This window comes from Cebus imitator, unplaced genomic scaffold (assembly GCF_001604975.1).
Source record: "Cebus imitator isolate Cc_AM_T3 unplaced genomic scaffold, Cebus_imitator-1.0 Scaffold818, whole genome shotgun sequence".
Classification (NCBI taxonomy): Eukaryota; Metazoa; Chordata; class Mammalia; order Primates; family Cebidae; genus Cebus; species Cebus imitator.
The window spans coordinates 175,235-192,852 of NW_016108133.1; the positions used below are offsets into that span (position 1 = coordinate 175,235).

Below are 17,618 nucleotides of genomic sequence, written 5' to 3' on the forward strand. Positions count from 1 at the left end.
TACACTTCAGCTTGTTACTGCTGTTGCCAAAGGTCAAACATAGTTCTGGAAAGTGCTAAAATGTATCTTGTGTTTTAAACTTAGAACTAGTAAACTCTGCCTTCTAATCTTATACAAATTCATCCTAACTCTCCTAATTCATTTTATTTATTTTTTTTAGATAGAGTCTCGCTCTGTCACCCAGGCTGGAGTACAGTGGCGCAATCTTGGCTCACTGCAACCTCTGCCTCCCAAATTGAAGTGATTCTCCTGCCTCAGCCTCCCAAGTAGCTGGGATTACAGGCACATGCCACCACACCAGGCTAAATTTTGTATTTTTAGCAGAGACTGGGTTTTGCCATGTTGGCCAGGCTGGTCTCAAACTCCTGACCTCAAGTGATCTGCCTGCCTCAGTCTCCCAAAATGCTAGGATTACAGGCGTGAGCCACTGCACCCAGCCTCCTAATTCATTTTAACATCTTCCTTCCTTCCCTCACCAAACTAATTTGTGTTTAATTCAAGTTCTGTTCTTTTCCTTACTATATTTGTTCTAATCTTTGAAACCCATAATGACATCCGGTGTTTCTCATTGTCACTGAGAATGAGGTTGCTTCATGACACTCTTCTTAGTAGGAGTGACTGACAATGTCTTCCTTACTTTAGGAAATGCAGGACTCAGGCAGTGAGAATACATTCAGTTTTGATTCTGTCACACAGACCCTGGAATGCACCTTTCAGACAGCACCTCCTTATCTGCTGGCCTCTGCCATTCTCCTTACTGCTTTGAGTGTGTAAATTGAGAGAAATAAAGGACTTTTTGTTAGAGTTTAAGTATTTTCATTTTCAAATCGTCTGACACTGATTTTTAAGAACTCTGTTTCAAGAATTTTAAGCAGTAGATGGGCATTTCACTCTTCATGGCTTTACTACATCCTATCTCATTTGGGCTTGCATATGGTAAAATAGTGTGTTTTACTTGCAGCATCCAACTTAGCCAAAGGTCACAGTATTGCAGGTAGAAGTCGAAGTCTTAGAACTAGACTTTGGGCTGTGTGTGCAAAGGTGTGAAAACACCTCTATTAACAGAGAATATGAAGAAGACAGCCTAGATTGCAGGTAGAAAAATACAAATTTCTCACTGAAGTCACCCATTTGTGGTGACCCCATATGAAGATAGGTTCCACTGGATGTGAAAAGTAGAAACTTTTTTTTTTTTTTTTTTGAGATGGAATCTCACTCTGTCGCCCAGGCTGGAGTGCAGTGACGCAATCTCGGCTCACTGCAACCTCCGCCTCCCAGGCTCAAGTGATTCTCCTGCCTCAGCCTCCCAAGTAGCTGGGAATACAGGCGTGTGCCGCCATACCCAACTACTTTTTGTATTTTTAGTAGAGTTGGGGTTTCATAATATTGGTTGGCTGGTCTTTGAATTCCTGACCTCAGGTAATCCACCCACCTCGGCCTCCCAAAGTGCTGGGATTATAGGCATGAGTCACTGCACCCGGCCTCCTGAGGCTCTTGATGTGTCACTCCTCTCAGATTTCCAGGGGCCACTGGATCGGGTCTATTCAAGGGCTTCCAAAATTTGCCCCACAGCTTTATTTCCAATACCATTTCCTAGGACTTCTTGTGGCAGCCAAGCTGGTATCCCTTTCCACAAGCTTGGATGGTATAGCTCTCTCCCCACCTTCTCCCACTTTCCCTTTTGTGTCTTTACTCTGCATCATTTATAGCATGTCACAACAGCATGTCTTGTCAGAGGACCTGGGTTCTGTCCCAGGTTGGTTAGATGTGTGACCTAGGTCAAACTATTTTTCTTCCCTGAGCCTGTTTCCCCATGTGTAAGAGGAAGAGACTGCATTAGGTGACTTCTAGGGTTCCATTGGTTCTTTTCAACCCTACCATTGTGTGGGTCAACGTCAGTGTTAGCTTTTTCTTTGGCTGCCCGAAGAAACAGGGCCCTTTCTTTTGTGTTTCAGCAGTATTTACCAGTCATTGTTTGCGATTGAAGTTAACATTTTTCGTCCTCTCTTTAGCTACTTTTTGAAGATATGTTTGTAAACTGAGAAAGCTCCCTGCTGGAGCTAGTTTCCTATGTGGGTGAGAGAGGGCTACTGAGCAGATTCTACTTTGGACTTTTATTTTGCATCCAGGAGCCAAGAGGAGATGGGGTTTGCAAAATATTTTCTTTTATGCTTCTTATTGGGAGAATGAGATGTTTCTTTGAAAGGGGGCACATATTTACCACTTTGGCACAGAAAGAAGGATTTGTTCTCCTGGAGACATCCTTCTAGTATGCTGTGAGGCTGCTATATCTGTGCTGTTTGGGTTGGCCTTCCGTCTTTTCAAGGTGCCAGTGTCTTGCCATTTAGGATTGGATGATTATTTCATCTTTCACTGTGCCTTTCAGGGCCCTGTTTGATTATGATCGGACTCGGGACAGCTGCCTGCCAAGCCAGGGGCTCAGCTTCTCTTATGGTGACATTCTGCATGTCATTAATGCCTCTGATGATGAGTGGTGGCAGGCAAGGCTGGTGACCCCACACGGAGAAAGTGAGCAGATCGGTGTGATCCCCAGTAAGAAGAGGTGAGTCGTCATGATCGTGAGCAAGGCCTTTCCTGCCTCTTGCTGGTATTTCTTTCTTGTTTTCCTATTAGAAGGTGCTTGAGAGCAACATTTGTGCCTTGATTCCTTTTTGGTAGAGTTGGTACTCAATGTGGTTTTCACTCAGTGAGCCAAAAAATGGCTGCTGTGCCTGCTGCAACCCACTGCTGAGACCATTTACTGGCAGTAACAGGACTTCTTTCTGACTCCAAAACAGGGTGGAAAAAAAAGAAAGAGCTCGATTGAAAACTGTGAAGTTTCATGCCAGGACGGGGATGATTGAGTCTAACAGGGTAAGTGAGGATCACCAAGGAAGTCAGCCAGTAGGTGAAGAAGGGCGAGAAGCTTGGAGTTTAGTCTGATGTGTAAGAGAACTGGGGAACACAAAAGAAAATCTCTTTTTCAGGGGGCTGGCTCTGTCCTATCAGAACATTGACTGCTTTTCAGAAAGCAGAGAGGGAGCTCTTAAAGTCCACGGCTAGTCTGTGCTCCTTCCCCCTGGGCACCGGCTCTTGAAGATATGTTGGATTTGGACTGTCTGGAAGGCTGATTTGCTTGGGAAATTGAAGCCACTTGTGGGTGTCTCCCTGGCTATAGAACCTGTCACAGCATCCAGCCAAGAAGCCCAGCCCCAGGCCTCCCACCTCCCTTCAGACCACCTGAGGCAAGAGAGCCCTCTATTCACCCCTTTTCTTCTATGAGCTTCACAGGCCAAAGAACTTCTGGAGCAGTAGAGGGAAGAGAGACGTGGAGTAGATGACTCTGTGTATGTCAATGGTACCTTAGGGCATGTGTCCAGGAAGTGCCAGTGAGTGTTATGAGTCTGGGTTAGATAGAAACCTCTACCATCCCTACAACATTTTCTTGTAAACATAATTTTCCTCTTACATCAACTTTCATTTAATCTCATAGACTCCGTTTGTGAGAGATGGTCTTTTATTTAGCTCACCGTTGTCTCCATTTTAGTTTTTCTTGCATGCTTTAAAATCCATTGTTCTGTTTTTTTTTTTCTTCTGTCCTTCCCCTCCATCTTCATGTTCTTTCACAGTCGATCAAAACGAAACGTAAAAAGAGTTTCCGCCTCTCTCGAAAGTTTCCATTTTACAAGAGCAAAGAAAACATGGCCCAGGAGAGCAGCATACAGGAACGTAAGTAGCAGCAGAGTCCAGAGAGCAGGCCGTCTGCAGCCCTGTCCCCTCATCCTCAGTTGCACCTTCCCTCAGGAGAAGCCAGAGAAGGGCCATATGTGGCCCCATGCACACCTGTGTGTGCATGCACCTGCTTATCTGCAGAGTCAGGGCAGAAATTGGTCTGTATAAGGAAGATGTTGGGTTTTATTTGTCCAGCTCCTCAGTTAGAATGAATGTTGGAGGCACTGAGGAGGGACTGGTCCCAGGGTCAGTCTCTAGGAAGTGCCTGGCACTAGCAATGGAAATGCCAGAGCTCTGCTGTGGTGGTGAGGAGTGGTTTTTCAGCTAGCGTCAGGGTCAGGAAAATGGTTTTTCAAGAGAACAAGTTCTAGGGGCTCAGTGTTGCTCTCCTGGCTTCTTCCTCTTATGTTTTCTTTCCCTTAACTTCACTCATGTATGTCAAGAGAAGAGCCTTTTCTTCCCAGGATCCCTGGAGTTGGGGCTACTTCCGGAATCCCACGCACGTGCATAAGCATACAGGATATCCACATGACTCCCAGCAGACTTGCTGTTATCCTAACGTGCCTACAGAGCCAGTTTTCCCAGGAGAATCCTTCCTGCCTAAATGAGTTGACATGGAAGGAGTGTTGCTGCACATTGTTCAAATAAAGATTTATTGAGAAACACAAAGTTGGTTCAGTAGGAAGAACAATCACCCTGAGCTAAATTAACCTGAAGAAGAAATTTAATCCTGATAAATCTTCTTGCTCTGCCATGTGCCTCAGAAATTAACTGCTCCAACCCTAACCTTAAACACCAGGCCTGCCTTGAAAAATGTTTTCTCATTTGTCTCATCATGAATGGTAAACATCTCTCATTTACCAGTGACTCCTCTGTCTTACATGGAGGGATCTTGGCGTCTTGGGCTGTTGGGACTGGCAGGGGACTGACTGGTTCTGATAGGAAATGTCCTTTTGTCAGGCCAGTCTGGTCCACGGTCATGGTATGTGGAAGTTATTGCCGTCTGGGGTGGTATCTGGTAGACAGAAGGGTGCCCTCATCCAGATGGCGGCCACGGCTCATCATCCTGGGGTAGTTCAATGAGAAGCCATAGATGAGGTGGCTCTGCTCATGAGCAGTTAGGAGACAGTCTGAGACAGAGGTCTGAGCCGATGTCACCATAGTTTCATCTAATGGGTCCTAGAGTCCCTCCATGCCAAGCGCAGCCTGGGGAGGTGTTCATTGCTCAGTGGCCCTGCCTGGTGGGTGAGGGGGGTACCTGTTGGACGACAGAGTTGAAAGTGCCTAGTGCCGCCTCTCCAGAAGCTGAGCTCATCCCCCAAGGTCTGCCCGGCTCAGGGCAGCTTTGGAAGCGACACCCCACACCATGCAAAACTTTTCCTGAAGGATTTGAACAGAGTGGGTCAGTATTGGGCGAAAGCTTCTTGAGGTGATGGCAGTTCTGTCTGCCTACCTGGCACATGTGGACATTTGCTCTTTCATGCGCTGTGGAGGGAAATGGTGAGGGCAAACAGAGACCTGGGCTCCACAACTACCAATTTGGTCAAAGCAGGTGCTCTAAGCCTTGGTGTATCACCTGTCCTGTCCCATAGGCCTATAGCTGTAGATACTTAAGAAAGCTAGTCTACTCCAAGACCCTCTGGCAACCAACTGGGTAGCATGAAGTCTAGATGTCTTATCTGCCCTGGGATGTTCTTTCTGTGGCAGAGCTCCTGGCCTCACTATAGTGCTAGGTCTTCATGGTGTTTCATAATTCTGTCACTAGTGCTCACCTGCCTCTGTATTCTTCCTCCCCCTTGTCTTTTTCTCTATTTTTTTCTCTTCTCCCCAAATCTCTCCCTCTCTTCCATTCCCTCCCATCCCTTCCCCTTCCCCTTCTTCTTCTCCACCCCCCCTTGTCCTCTCTCCATCCTTGCTGTCTGTGAAATCAGGACTTCCCGGGGTTAAGTGACGATTATTATGGAGCAAAGAACCTGAGTAAGTGCAACTTACACACCGTTCAATGTGTTTGTGGCATGAATGGAGATAGTGGGGGTGGGGCTATTGGGGACATGGGTGAGGGTGAAGGGTGAGGGGAGGGCAGTGTTCACAGCAGGAAGAAATGCATGTGGCTCCAAATGTTACACATTTGCTCTGGATCCCTAGTGCCCTAGTAAGTCCCCATCGTTCATGCTCTGGATCCCTAGTGCCCTAGTAAGTCCCCATCGTTCATGCCTTTATTTACCTTTTGCCACTCAAAGTGGGAGGGTGTGAGCTTGGCATTCCCCCTTAGAAGTGAGGTGGGCCTCAAATGTTTCTCCAAGAGAACCACTGAGCTCATCTCTAGCCTATTGTCAAAGGAGGGGTGCCTGCTGGTTGGATTCTTCTCCCAGTGATACCACGCTAAAGAATTGGGTGTAGGAATTGCAGCTCTTACAGTCCCTCTAACTAGGGGCCAGGGTACTGTGACCCCCTTTGCCCAACCTGCATCTGGGATGTCTCAGAAGATCCAGGGCCTCAGCAAACAGCTGCCAGTTGGCTTCCCACAGAGCGCCTGTAAGGGGTTGAGCTGGTCTGCTGGGGGCCTTGGCACCATTTATGGACCATATATAGTTAGTGCTTTATCTCAGGAAAACTCTGACCTCATTTTCCATTCTGGAAAAGAATCCTAGAGTGGAAAATGAAAAAGACCTAGATGACGAGGCCTTAGCGGCCATCCTGCTGCGTGCAAGGGTGCACAGGCACGCAGCCCTGCCGGGTGGGTTCTGTCAGCATATACTCTCCTTCCATAAATAATAAAGGCCAAAGGCAAAGGAGCTGCAGTTGGGGATTGTTCAGGAACTAGCCGTGCGTGGCAACTCAGCCAGTCCTTTCCAGGGGGGGCCACAGCATATCATGGTCTGAAACAGTGTGGTCTTGGCTGAAATGAGCAGCATCTCTCTCCATAGTTTGATGTGTCCATATCTCATCTTCATTCGCCTGTCATCCTGGGTGGGTGGGCTTTGTTTGTGCTTCTTGTGAACACTGCTTCTCTGCTTGAGCTTTCTTTTCCCTCACCACTAAGAGATGGGCAGATCCCAGCTGTGTGAGACAGGAGGGCTGTCTTGTCCTCAAGGTGTTTTGTTGGTTTTGTTGTCTGTGTTTTGACATGTCTGTCTGGTGGTAGATGGAGGTGCTTCCCTTGTCACCACTGAAGCCAAGCTTTTCTGCTTTGGAGTGGTGGCAGGAAGGCTGGGGATCCCACCGAATGGTCAGAGCAGCGCTCCTTGGTGTCTGCTTAACCCATACAGTGTTTGGCCTCTTAGTTGTGGAGTGCCACATGGTTGTGTACTTCCAGGGCTCTGTCGGGCGGGGGATACCCATGGGCAGCCTGGTCCCTGGACTTCTCTTTGCTCCTGTCACTGTCTTTTCTTTCCTGTTGTTAACCTTGGGAGATGCATTTTGAAATAGGACTTGGAAACCATCCAGGTCAATTTGTTTGATTCAGATGAAGAGGATGCTGCTGAAGGAAGTGTGGCTTGTAGTACATAGGGAGGGACTTAGCAGACCAAGAGGGCTCTGGGGAAAAGTATGAGAGGCTGGCCAGGGGCTCAGGATTGGAGCTGTGCCTCCCATTTGGTAGCCTGGATGAGGCCTCCTGTGGCCTGACTCGGTTGGCAGCTCAGTGTCTTGCTCCTGGAGCATTTGAGTTTTGTGCTGCATGTGACCTCTCAGTGGTGTGTTCTGAATTGGAGTCTCTTTCTTGTTGGCTTGCAGAGGGAGTGACATCCAACACCAGTGACAGCGAAAGCAGTTCCAGTAAGTGTGTGTCATTCCTTCCATGTCGTGTAGCTCCACCGTGTATCCCAGCCATCCTCATTCCAGTGTTGCACAGCTGACATTGCTGCTCAGAGGCTGGTGCTTCTTTTAGCCATGTACACTTTGAGATCCTGGAAATGCTGTGGCCAGTTCATTCTCCTTACGGGTTGGGGTTCACCCTGTGGATTAAAGGAGAGTGTAAACACTATAGTTCTGGCCAGGACATGAATTAAAAGCATCCCTGGCACTGGGAAGGGTGACCTGCCAAAGAGTAAATTCCTGCCATGGGTACTGTGGGCCATAGGTGTTGCCAGGTTTAGATTTGCTCAGAGACCAAAAGAAAACTGGCTCCTATAGGATGTTGCCCTGAATCTGCCTTTCCGGGTCATTAGGATCCCTTTGCCTTTGGGGCTGGTTAAAGGATCAGGTAATTGCCCAGTTCTCCTTGGGAGATCCTGTGAGCAGACCAGAGAAACCATAATTCAAACCTCATGAACTTTGGGAGCACTGGTCTTTCAGGAGCTATGGTGGCTAGAGGCCTTGTAAAATCTGCCCAGGAGTCTTAGGCTCAGAAGAAGCCTTTTAGCAAGCATTGTGTGCCTCGATGCAAATATCACTGTCTTCCCTGGGACTGCCATCAGCCACTTTGGGAACTCCAGGCACCCAGCACTGAGTGGCTTGCCGACTGTTTTAGGAAAACCTCAACATTGCTAGGCTCAACATGGAGCTCCACCAGGAAAAGACAGCAGGTTCAGCATTGCTCTTAAGGGGTACTGGGGACCTTAGCAGAGCCATGTGCCACTTTTCTGGATGCTTCTTCCAATGCAGGAGGTGGGTAGGTAGACCCTTAAAGGGCAAAGTTAGGCCGCAGCTTCGGGGACCTGCATGTGTGCCCTGACTCCCCTGTATGCAGATGAAGGGGACTTGGGCAAGCGTCTCAACTGGTCAAAGCGTCCCTGTCATTCTTACCAGAACAAGGGGGCTGCTGTGCACACTTGTTACCTATAAGAAGAGTTCCTCAGAAATTGGGGTGGTTTGGAGTGGAGGCTTCATGGCTTCTGGGCCTTGGCCCTTTGCCCAGTGATATTTCACTGAACAAGAGAACTGCTGACTCCTGTCTGGGAGCCAGTGAAGGATTTCCTGTGCTTTCTCACCACCAGAAAACAGAAAGGATAACAGGTGGTAGGTGGTAGCAAGGACCACCCAATATGGCTGTATCCTGGCAGGGGAGGGTGTGGGGAGTGTTGCGCAGAAGGAGGCAGATCATACGGTGCTAACTTAGCTCCCTTTTTTGTTGCAGAAGGACAAGAGGATGCTATTTTGTCATATGAGCCAGTGACACGGCAAGAAAGTAAGCCCCCTTTTGAGAGCCTTGTCTTTGTGCTCGTGTCCTGTCATGGGGCTCAATATGATGGGTGGCTGTGGCAGCAGAGGGAGGGACCTGGAGGAGGAGGAAGGTTCCACTCATGGCACATCCAGCCCCAGGGCTCCTCCTTCTCTTCTGCTTCTCCCCAGTGTCATAGGGAAGGGGGTGCCTCCAGCGTGCACTTCTCTCTATGCCTCTGCCTGCTGACAGGACACCTTCCAAAGGAGGGGCAAATTTACGAGGAAGGTCTATTTCAGTAGATGTAGCCACTGCTAAAAGAGAGGTCCAGGTTGTTCCCTTCAGTGGCTGCTCTGTGAAAATCTTGCTCAGCTACTGGTGTCAGTGCAGGGATTTTTTCTTACTCTGTTAGAAGGGGAGCAGCTTCTGGTTTCAGATTTGCCTTGAACTTAGATATTCTCAAATTAAAGGCTGTTTGATGCCTTTGTGTTTAAAAGCCAGACAATGGCCGAGGATGCTTCACTCTGTCTGAGTCTCTGCTGCAGAGCGTCTGTTCCAGCCAGACTCGGGGGTAGGACAGGCTGTCTGGTGGGGGCCTCTGTTCACTGTCTCGATGCTCTCCCTCTCTAGTTCACTATGCAAGGCCTGTGATCATCCTGGGCCCAATGAAGGACCGAGTCAATGATGACCTGATCTCTGAATTTCCACATAAATTTGGATCCTGTGTGCCACGTAAGAGTCCAGGAAGGCCCAAAGGAGTGAGGCTTGGTGCCCTGGGAATTGTTGCTCTAATATTTTATGGAAAAGGTCTGGGATCAGATTCTAGGGCTATTTGGGGACAGGGTACATTTGACACCCTGGAAAAGAGTGGGTGGCAATATATTCCCCAAAAGCTGATGGGGTTGGAGAGATTAAGCCATCAGGCTTGGCTGCTCACTCCCTTGGGGGAAAGGTTCAGTGGTGATGGTCGGGAATGATTGGACAAATAGGGAGGTCCAGCCAGAGTGGTGTTGATGTGACTCCATGAACAGTTTGTTAGGCTCACTGTCTCCTCTACCAAGTATGGCACCCTCTGCCATGCCTTAGCTCAGGAAACCCCACCTTTCTGGTACAGTTTAAGCTAAAGCAAATAGCCCCCTGTGTGAGACCTAGAGATTGGAAGAGAAATAGGTAAGGCAAACTCCTTCCCAACTGCTTTTTTCTCCCACTTAAAGTGGAGTGGCCCAGTGACCAACCCAGATGAGAATGGACTAGTCAGTATTTTTTGGCTCGGGGTAGATCATTGACCCTGGGCCACAAAGTGTTCCCTTCCTTCCTTCAGATACTACCCGGCCTCGGCGTGACAATGAGGTGGATGGACAAGACTACCACTTTGTGGTGTCTCGAGAACAAATGGAGAAAGATATTCAGGACAACAAGTTCATTGAAGCGGGTCAATTTAATGATAATCTCTATGGGACCAGCATCCAGTCAGTGCGGGCAGTTGCAGAGAGGGTAAGTGTAGAGGAGATGGCCTCAAAAGGAAGGCCAGTGCTCGTGTCGAGGCTCCACTTGAATCCTTATCCTTTCACCACAGGGGCTGCCCAACAGTGCTGCTGACCAAAGCCATGGTACCTCTGCGTATTCCCAGCCCCTTGACAAAGCTATCTGTCTCCTTCATACAACTCATTCAGAGCATCACCCAAAAGGGAATAGGGGGCCCTGGACAGATGTGGCCTTTTCTGGGTAATAGCAAAAAGTAGGGTCTGTCTACTTCAGGCATTGAATTTTTTAGGCCACTTTGGGTGGCCCTGGTGCCCCTCCCCTCACCCCCACCACCAGCCAAGATGGATGTTTAGAATGTCACTGGATTTCTGCCTGGGGCTTAGTGAATAGGGACTGATACAATCTCTGCTTTTTCAGGGCAAGCACTGCATCTTAGATGTTTCCGGCAATGCTATCAAGAGACTGCAGCAAGCACAACTTTACCCCATTGCCATTTTCATCAAGCCCAAGTCCATTGAAGCCCTTATGTAAGTGTTTAACTGAGGACTCAGACATACCAAGCTAAGATTGGGCCTGGAAGGGAACTGGAGAACAAACTGATTTGTTGGGCAGGGGTAGGAACATCAGAAACTTGAAAGAAACTCTGGGTCCCAGCTCTGGTCACTGGGTGCTCCTGTTTTAAGGGCTTTTGTCTGTGTTCTTGGTTGGACTTTTGAACCCAGAAGGTTTGAGGAGTTAGCCATGGGCCACTGCTGCTCTGAGAGGGCAGCTTAGCAGATTTTTAGGAATCCTGGAATAATCCTTGGATGAATCAGAACATAAGATCTGGTTCGGAACTATTTTTCTTCTGTCTTTGGCAGGGAAATGAACCGAAGGCAGACATATGAACAAGCAAATAAGATCTATGACAAAGCCATGAAACTGGAGCAGGAGTTTGGAGAGTACTTTACGGGTAAGACTCCTGCCACCCTGCGGGGGGTACTGTGGGACTAGCCAGGCACCTGTTTCTATAAGTGTCTCAAAGAGGTGTAGACAGAATGTAGAAACCTTGCATGGAGTTTCCAGTTGCTTTTAAGCTTTTGAGCACAAACCTTTCCAAAGCACTCAAGTTCCCTGTGTCCAGCCATAGCAGTTTAGCCAGTTGATAACATACACCGCTCACCAAATGCTTCCTTGAATTGTTGGTTTGTTCATTTTGTCTTGTCCCTACTAGATTATAGGCTTCCTGTATTACTCTTGTCTCCTTCCGTTTCTGCTCCACTCCCCCACCCCAGTATTTGACTTTGCATGTTTAGGTGCTGAATAAACGTTTGTTGATGATGATGATTCCTCGGTGTGGTGTTCAAGTTGTCTGTCGGTGTGTGTTTGTGTTGTGTGTATGATCGTCTACTTTAGAAGGTCAGTTCCTGAAACATTGGGAAGGTTTCTATGTAATATGTTCTTCACCTTTTGAAGTACAGTGACATATATATATATATGTGCAGGGCAGTGCTGAGTACATTTTAGCTGGTGGTGCCACTAGGTTAACTGGGTAAAGAATTCATACATGTCCTCACACACCTTGGGTCTTCAGAACTCCCTTTACCATCAGCATCCATGTCCTTGTTTGCTGGGCTGACCTCTGACATATAGCAGATGTGAAGGGCCCAGGAGCACTGCCTCTTGCCAGAAATTGTGGCTTTCAGTTCTTTCTGTGGAGACCTGGGATTTTCCACGTCTTTTAAGTCTGCTTTAGAATTACAAGCTGCTGGCTTTATGGTACCCAAGAGTAACATGAACTGCATGGTCTGGGATGTAGTGGGTGCTCAGTAAACGTCTTTTGAATAAACACATTTTTCTGGTCATTGCTACTTAGTCTCACTGTCTCAGTGAGTTGACTTCAAGTCCTGAGCTTAGGGCACCTAGTTGGTTGCCCTTACTGCCCTGACCACACAGGCAGCCAGCCAGTGAACCTAAGCCCAAACCCGTACTCCTGGAAACATGTCTTTCATTTGAGGGGCAGGGGGTGGGGGAGAGGAGGTCTTGTAGGATTGTTGGGAGAGACAGGATTGCTGGGTTTGGGGGATGTGCTGTGGACCACAGTAATAATTTTGTTTTCCTCTTCACTTTAGCCATTGTACAGGGTGACTCACTGGAAGAGATTTATAACAAAATCAAACAAATCATTGAGGACCAGTCTGGGCACTACATTTGGGTCCCATCCCCTGAAAAACTCTGAAGAATCCCCTCCAACCATTCTCTTGTGAACAGAAGAAATCAAGTCCCTCTTCCCTCCTCCCTCTTCATTCCTGTCCCCATGGGGAGAACAAATGCTATGTTCTTGTCCCCTTTTTTAGATATGTCAAAAAAATTGAGTTTTCTAGTCCTGTTTTTTTTTTTTTAATTTTTTTGTTTGTTTTAGTTTATTTTTTGGGATGATGCCATCTCACTCATCATGTGACTGTGCCCATTCCTGCATGGACCTTTCCCAAGCGCTAGCACAGGTGCAAAATCCATCAGAGCCATTGTTTTCATAAAAACCAAGCAGAAGTGAAGAGAAAAGAGGAGGACTGATGGAAAGACAGACTCTGGACAGCTGCACGGCTTGTGAAGTGAGCTAAATGCACCACATGATGAGATGCTCCTGGGCATTTCTCCCTATCCGTACTGCTGTCTTGCAGCTCTGAACGGTGCAACGTAATGGCGACAGAAAGTATCTTATTTATATATAGATATATATATGTAATTTATATAAAATATATAGAAATTATTATATATATATATTATACACTCTCATATAATATATATATATATTCACACACATTTGGGTTAGAAAATCTATGGAGACTTCATCAATGGTACTATGTTATTAGAGAAATGCTTTAATTTTCATATTCCAATCAGATGGCATCTTCTATCCCAGCTGGTTGGGAAGGGATTGAAGATGGTAGCAAGTGCTGCACTAAGGGCACTCTCATTTGGTCATTCTCTTGAGAGCTGGGGGGGGTCAGCCTGAGGCCTGAGAGAAAGGGCTTTTGCCTGGGGCGAGAGGGTTAGAGACTTGACCTGAAAGCAGCTGCTGCCCCTGAGGTGCAGCCAGTCCTGTGTGTGGAGGGAGAGAATGGCTAATGATGCTCCCCGTGGAATTGCCTATTGTTTTATGCCACCTGATGTGTCTGCATGAGAGGTTTCCTTTTTGTTCCTTTTTAAGCTGCTGTTAAACCAAAACCATGTTGTGCTACTGTGTCAGCCTTTTCATTATTGCAAATTTTACTTTTACTATTTAAGTGAATGCGTACAATCCAATTTGCCAAGGTTCTAAAGGCTTATGAGGTCCTGAAGGAGCCAGGCCTTGTGATGGAGTAGGCGACCCAGGCCTGGTTGTCCTGTCAGCAGAAGGGAGAGCAGGGGCTAGGCTGAGAGGAGGACATGCAGGGCTCTGCTGAGCTTCCTCCCTGGGTTCCACCAACAGGGACAGGAAGTCACTTGCCTTCCAGTTCTATGCTGGGATGGCAGAACAGCACTTGGCTTGCTTGGCCAGCCGTGTCATGAGTTTGATTTGGTTTTTTTGTTGTTGTTGTTGTTGTTTTTTTGCAGCTGCTTCATATGCTCTGCTCCAGCCCCTCCCCAAAAGCTGGTAGCTTACAGTTTCTTCAAGAGGAAAGTAGACTTTATGCTGTATATTTGAGCTGTAGAGCTAAGATTCGCTTACTGGTGAGCTGTGAAACCTTGTTGCTTTTTCTCAGAGTTGGATGGCAGTGACTGTGGTCAAGGGAGTCTTCACCACCACAAGTGCAGGCAGCAGCTGCAGTTCAGGTCCTCCCCCACCCCACTGTGCTCCTTTGAAGCCAATGTGCCTCCCTCGCCTCCATACTGGAGGGACGACACGGGAGAATGGAGAAGTACTTGGCCCTAGGGTTGAGTCCGTTGTTTTCTAGCCCGCTGGATTAGGGCTGTTGCCCGTGAGGCGATGTTGAGGATGCTTTAAGCACTACCAGCCGAATCCCAGAACTCTGTTAACAATTATCTGACCAGCAGAATGAGACTAACTGTATAAAGCATGGGACCCAGAATGAGGATGAGGAAAGGGCAGCAGCTTTCCCTGGGCAGTACACTGGCTTGAAGGCAAAGAGGGATACAGTGACAGCCAACTGTGACTGGTGAGGAGGGGGTGAACAGGGAGTGTTGATTGTCTGATGTTAACTAAGTGGTGAAGTCTGAACCATGCTCAGCCCTCCCCCCTCCCAGGGAAGAGAAACAAAGATTCAAAGTAAGCATGACACTAGCTGGTTTACCAGTGTTCCTTCCAAGGAGACATATATTTTTTAATAAACGATAGTTGCAATGAACTATGGCTCAGAGACCTTCTTGAAGTAGTTGAGAAGGGAGGGCGTGGGCAAAGCAGTGGGAAGAACGTCCCAAACTTTTGGGGGCCAGAGGGCTGAATCCTTACTGACGATCAGCTAGCCGAGCTGGGCTGTCCTGGGGATCGGTACAGCTCCCTGGGGTGGTGACAGGCCCTTTGTGAAAGGTATGTGCCGAGTCTTCCACCCCACTCCCAGACACTGCTTCAAACAGCACCAGCCAGATGGGAGTCCACATCTGTGGTGGCAAAATGCTGACATTTTCCCAAGAGGTACACAAGGTGGGAGAGGCCTGCTGCAGCAAAGGTGTGAATTAGCGAAAGCAAGGCAAGGGACTGATTTAGTAGCAGAGAACTGGGTGAGAAAAATGGCCAAAGTGACCTGCAAGCTACCAGTGTTTCCAAAAATGAGGGTGGGACGGGCCCAGTTTGCAGAGCAGGGCAGCAGTTATCCCCACAACCCTCTGAGGAGGGGAGGGGTGCTTAGAGCGGGCAGTTCTGGCTGTTCTGATGTGGCAGACACCATTGCAACTTGTGTGGAGGAGTCTGAGGAAGTGCTGTCATAATTCATAAGGTCAAGGGCAACATCTGGATGAATGAGCCACTTGAAATGTGTGTGGTCTGAGCCACAGGAAGGGTGAATCCTCTTGCTTGTGGTGCTTTATGGTGTGTAGGTTGCTTGCTTTCCCACATGCTCTCATTTGCTAGAAGGCAGCCCAACAAAAAGGAGTCCCCAAAGAGCTCCATGAGAGCTCAAGAAAATTCATCTCCTGAGGGCAAAGAACAAACATCTGGCTTATCGCCACACTGCTGAGGCTCTATCTTCACAGCTGATGTTCTCCTAGTGGGGGTACAGCTGAAGAACATCCAGCCCCAGCACGAGAAGATACAGAGCAACTTGGAAACCCCAAAGGGAACCACACCCTTAACACTGTGCCATGCCGTGCTGTGCTGTGTCCTGAAGGAGGAGAGAGCCCTGTCTCCTCCTGGTTTTGTTGCTGACATTGCAAGGATCATGCCTTGACTCCTTCATCTCTAACAGAGGAAGAACTGTATTATCAAACCTTATGGTCTACCCATGACTAAATAAAATATTTGTTCAATCACAAATGACCAGCTTTGTCTTAAGTTGAAAGTGCTTCTAGAAATCAGGTAATGAAAACAAAATCCTTACCTGAAGCAAGTGTGGAAGTCGAGTGGCTCAAGGACAGAGCTAATACAGATGCAGAAGCAGGTGGGAGTTGAGCTATAGGTTTGGGAGGAGCCTAGAGGGGAAGTATCCTAAGCAGGCCAAGGCCAAGCCAAAAAGGGTGGGACTGAGAAGGGGTGCAGCTAGAGCAGAAAGGCCAGCACTCAAGGCCAGTGGAGCCCTTTCTGCAAGGATAATCCTTGCTTAATACCAACTGTGACAATTAGGTGAGAAAGTGTTCACAGAGCTGGTGATGTTCTCCAGGGAAGCTGACGAATTAGCGCTGAAGTCAAAAGCAATCCTGGATGCCCAGCAACCTCAGCCTGGGCCTTGGCAGTGTTCATTCAGTCTCAGCATTCCCAAGTTGTGTATTTCATCCCTGTTCCCACCTAGGATTTCATGGCCTTGATTCCACTAATCCTTTTATCCAACCAGCCATTTCCTTGGCACCTCTAGGACATTTTATTATCATTGCAAATAACATTCTGAAGCTCGAATTTGTTTCCTCAAAAGCCTCTTCCCCTGTCACTTCCAAGAAATAGTACTGGCTCCTATATACCTCCGTTCCTCCCCAGTGAACAGGGTGTCGATTCCTCATGCTTTGCCAGAAAATAGCAGAGCTTTAACAATGAAGCCCCAACTAGATTTTATCTGCAGAGCTGTTCCCACTGTGCACAATGAGATGCCCACTGGCTTTTTCCATGTTACACTGAACTACCTCTGTGGCCATCCCTCCCCGACTACTGGTAGTCTAAGCACACGTACCTAGTGCTTCGAAGAACTAGAAAGTGGGTGGTTTGAAAACAGGCTTCAGACTGCGTTCTTCCAGTGAAGAGCATGTGTGAGAGGATGCTCTGTCACCTGGCCTTCCTGTCTGCCTACAGCCAGTCCTGCCCAGGCTGTCAGAATCATCTGTATCACGCTCCCTACCCCTCCCGTGGGTCCTGCCACCCACGGAGAAGTCAAAATCCCAGCTCCTTAGCATGGCCCTTCCACCATCAGGCCCCAGGCTTTCTCTCCTGTCTCTTCTGCTGTGGCCCATTCTGTTCTAGGCATTTGAGTTCCCTGGATGCACCACAGCCCTGAGTCTTGGCTCATCCTTTTTGCGTGTGCCCATAAATGCCCTCATTGCTACCCCATCCTGCTTAACCTGGAAGATTCCCCTTGAGAGAGAGGTGGGAAGGGAGACAGAGAGACAGGTTCTCATCTGTCTCACAGGCTGGAGTGCAGTGGTGTGATCATAGCTCACTGCAGCCAGCCTCTACCTCCCAGGCTCAAGTGATCCTCCAACCTCAGCCTCATGAGTAGCTGGGACCCCAGGCATGTGCCACCAGGCCCAGCTAATTTTTGTATTTTCTGTAGAAACAGAGTTTCACCATCTTGCCCAGACTGGTCTCTGACTCCTGGGCTCAAGCAACCCCCACCCCACTGCCTTGGGCTCCCAAAGTGCTGGCATTACAGGCATGAGCCGCCATGCCCAGCCTCCTCTTAATATTTTGAGACTCAATTCAAGAATTCCTCTCTCAGTACTCCCTTTCCTGAACCACCACCTCTTCTTCCCTATCACTCCCTAGGTAGAACTGACCCTCCCACCCTGAGTCCTGTAAGGACTTTGGTCATCACTGTAGCAGCTCACATTTATTTCCTGCTTACTATGTGCTGGGCATTGTACCAAGTGCTATACGAATACTAATTCACCTGTTGCTCAAAACAGCCCTAGAAGGTAGAAGGCAGTTACTGCTTTTTTTTTTTTTTTTTTTTTTTTTTTT

At 48.0% G+C, this 17,618-nt stretch overlaps 1 protein-coding gene across 6 annotated transcripts in view; it reads left to right on the top strand.

Annotated features, from left to right (window-relative positions):
- The window catches only part of DLG3 (discs large MAGUK scaffold protein 3), a 60,772-nt gene extending 45,002 nt beyond the window's left edge, over positions 1-15,770 (top strand). For 4 of the 6 annotated variants that reach the window (XM_017520237.2, XM_017520239.2, XM_017520240.2 and 1 more), the window contains 10 exons: positions 2,387-2,563; positions 2,799-2,874; positions 3,630-3,729; positions 7,468-7,509; positions 8,810-8,860; positions 9,464-9,565; positions 10,155-10,327; positions 10,736-10,845; positions 11,179-11,270; positions 12,430-15,770. In XM_017520237.2, the coding sequence (XP_017375726.1) occupies positions 2,387-2,563; positions 2,799-2,874; positions 3,630-3,729; positions 7,468-7,509; positions 8,810-8,860; positions 9,464-9,565; positions 10,155-10,327; positions 10,736-10,845; positions 11,179-11,270; positions 12,430-12,536 (1,030 nt within the window). In that variant the 3' untranslated portion in view covers positions 12,537-15,770. Of the gene's footprint in view, positions 1-2,386; positions 2,564-2,798; positions 2,875-3,629; positions 3,730-5,663; positions 5,710-7,467; positions 7,510-8,809; positions 8,861-9,463; positions 9,566-10,154; positions 10,328-10,735; positions 10,846-11,178; positions 11,271-12,429 lie in introns of all 6 variants that reach the window. The other 2 variants (XM_017520236.2, XM_017520238.2) reach the window with 2 other exon arrangements.
- The last annotated feature ends 1,848 nt before the right edge of the window (positions 15,771-17,618 follow it).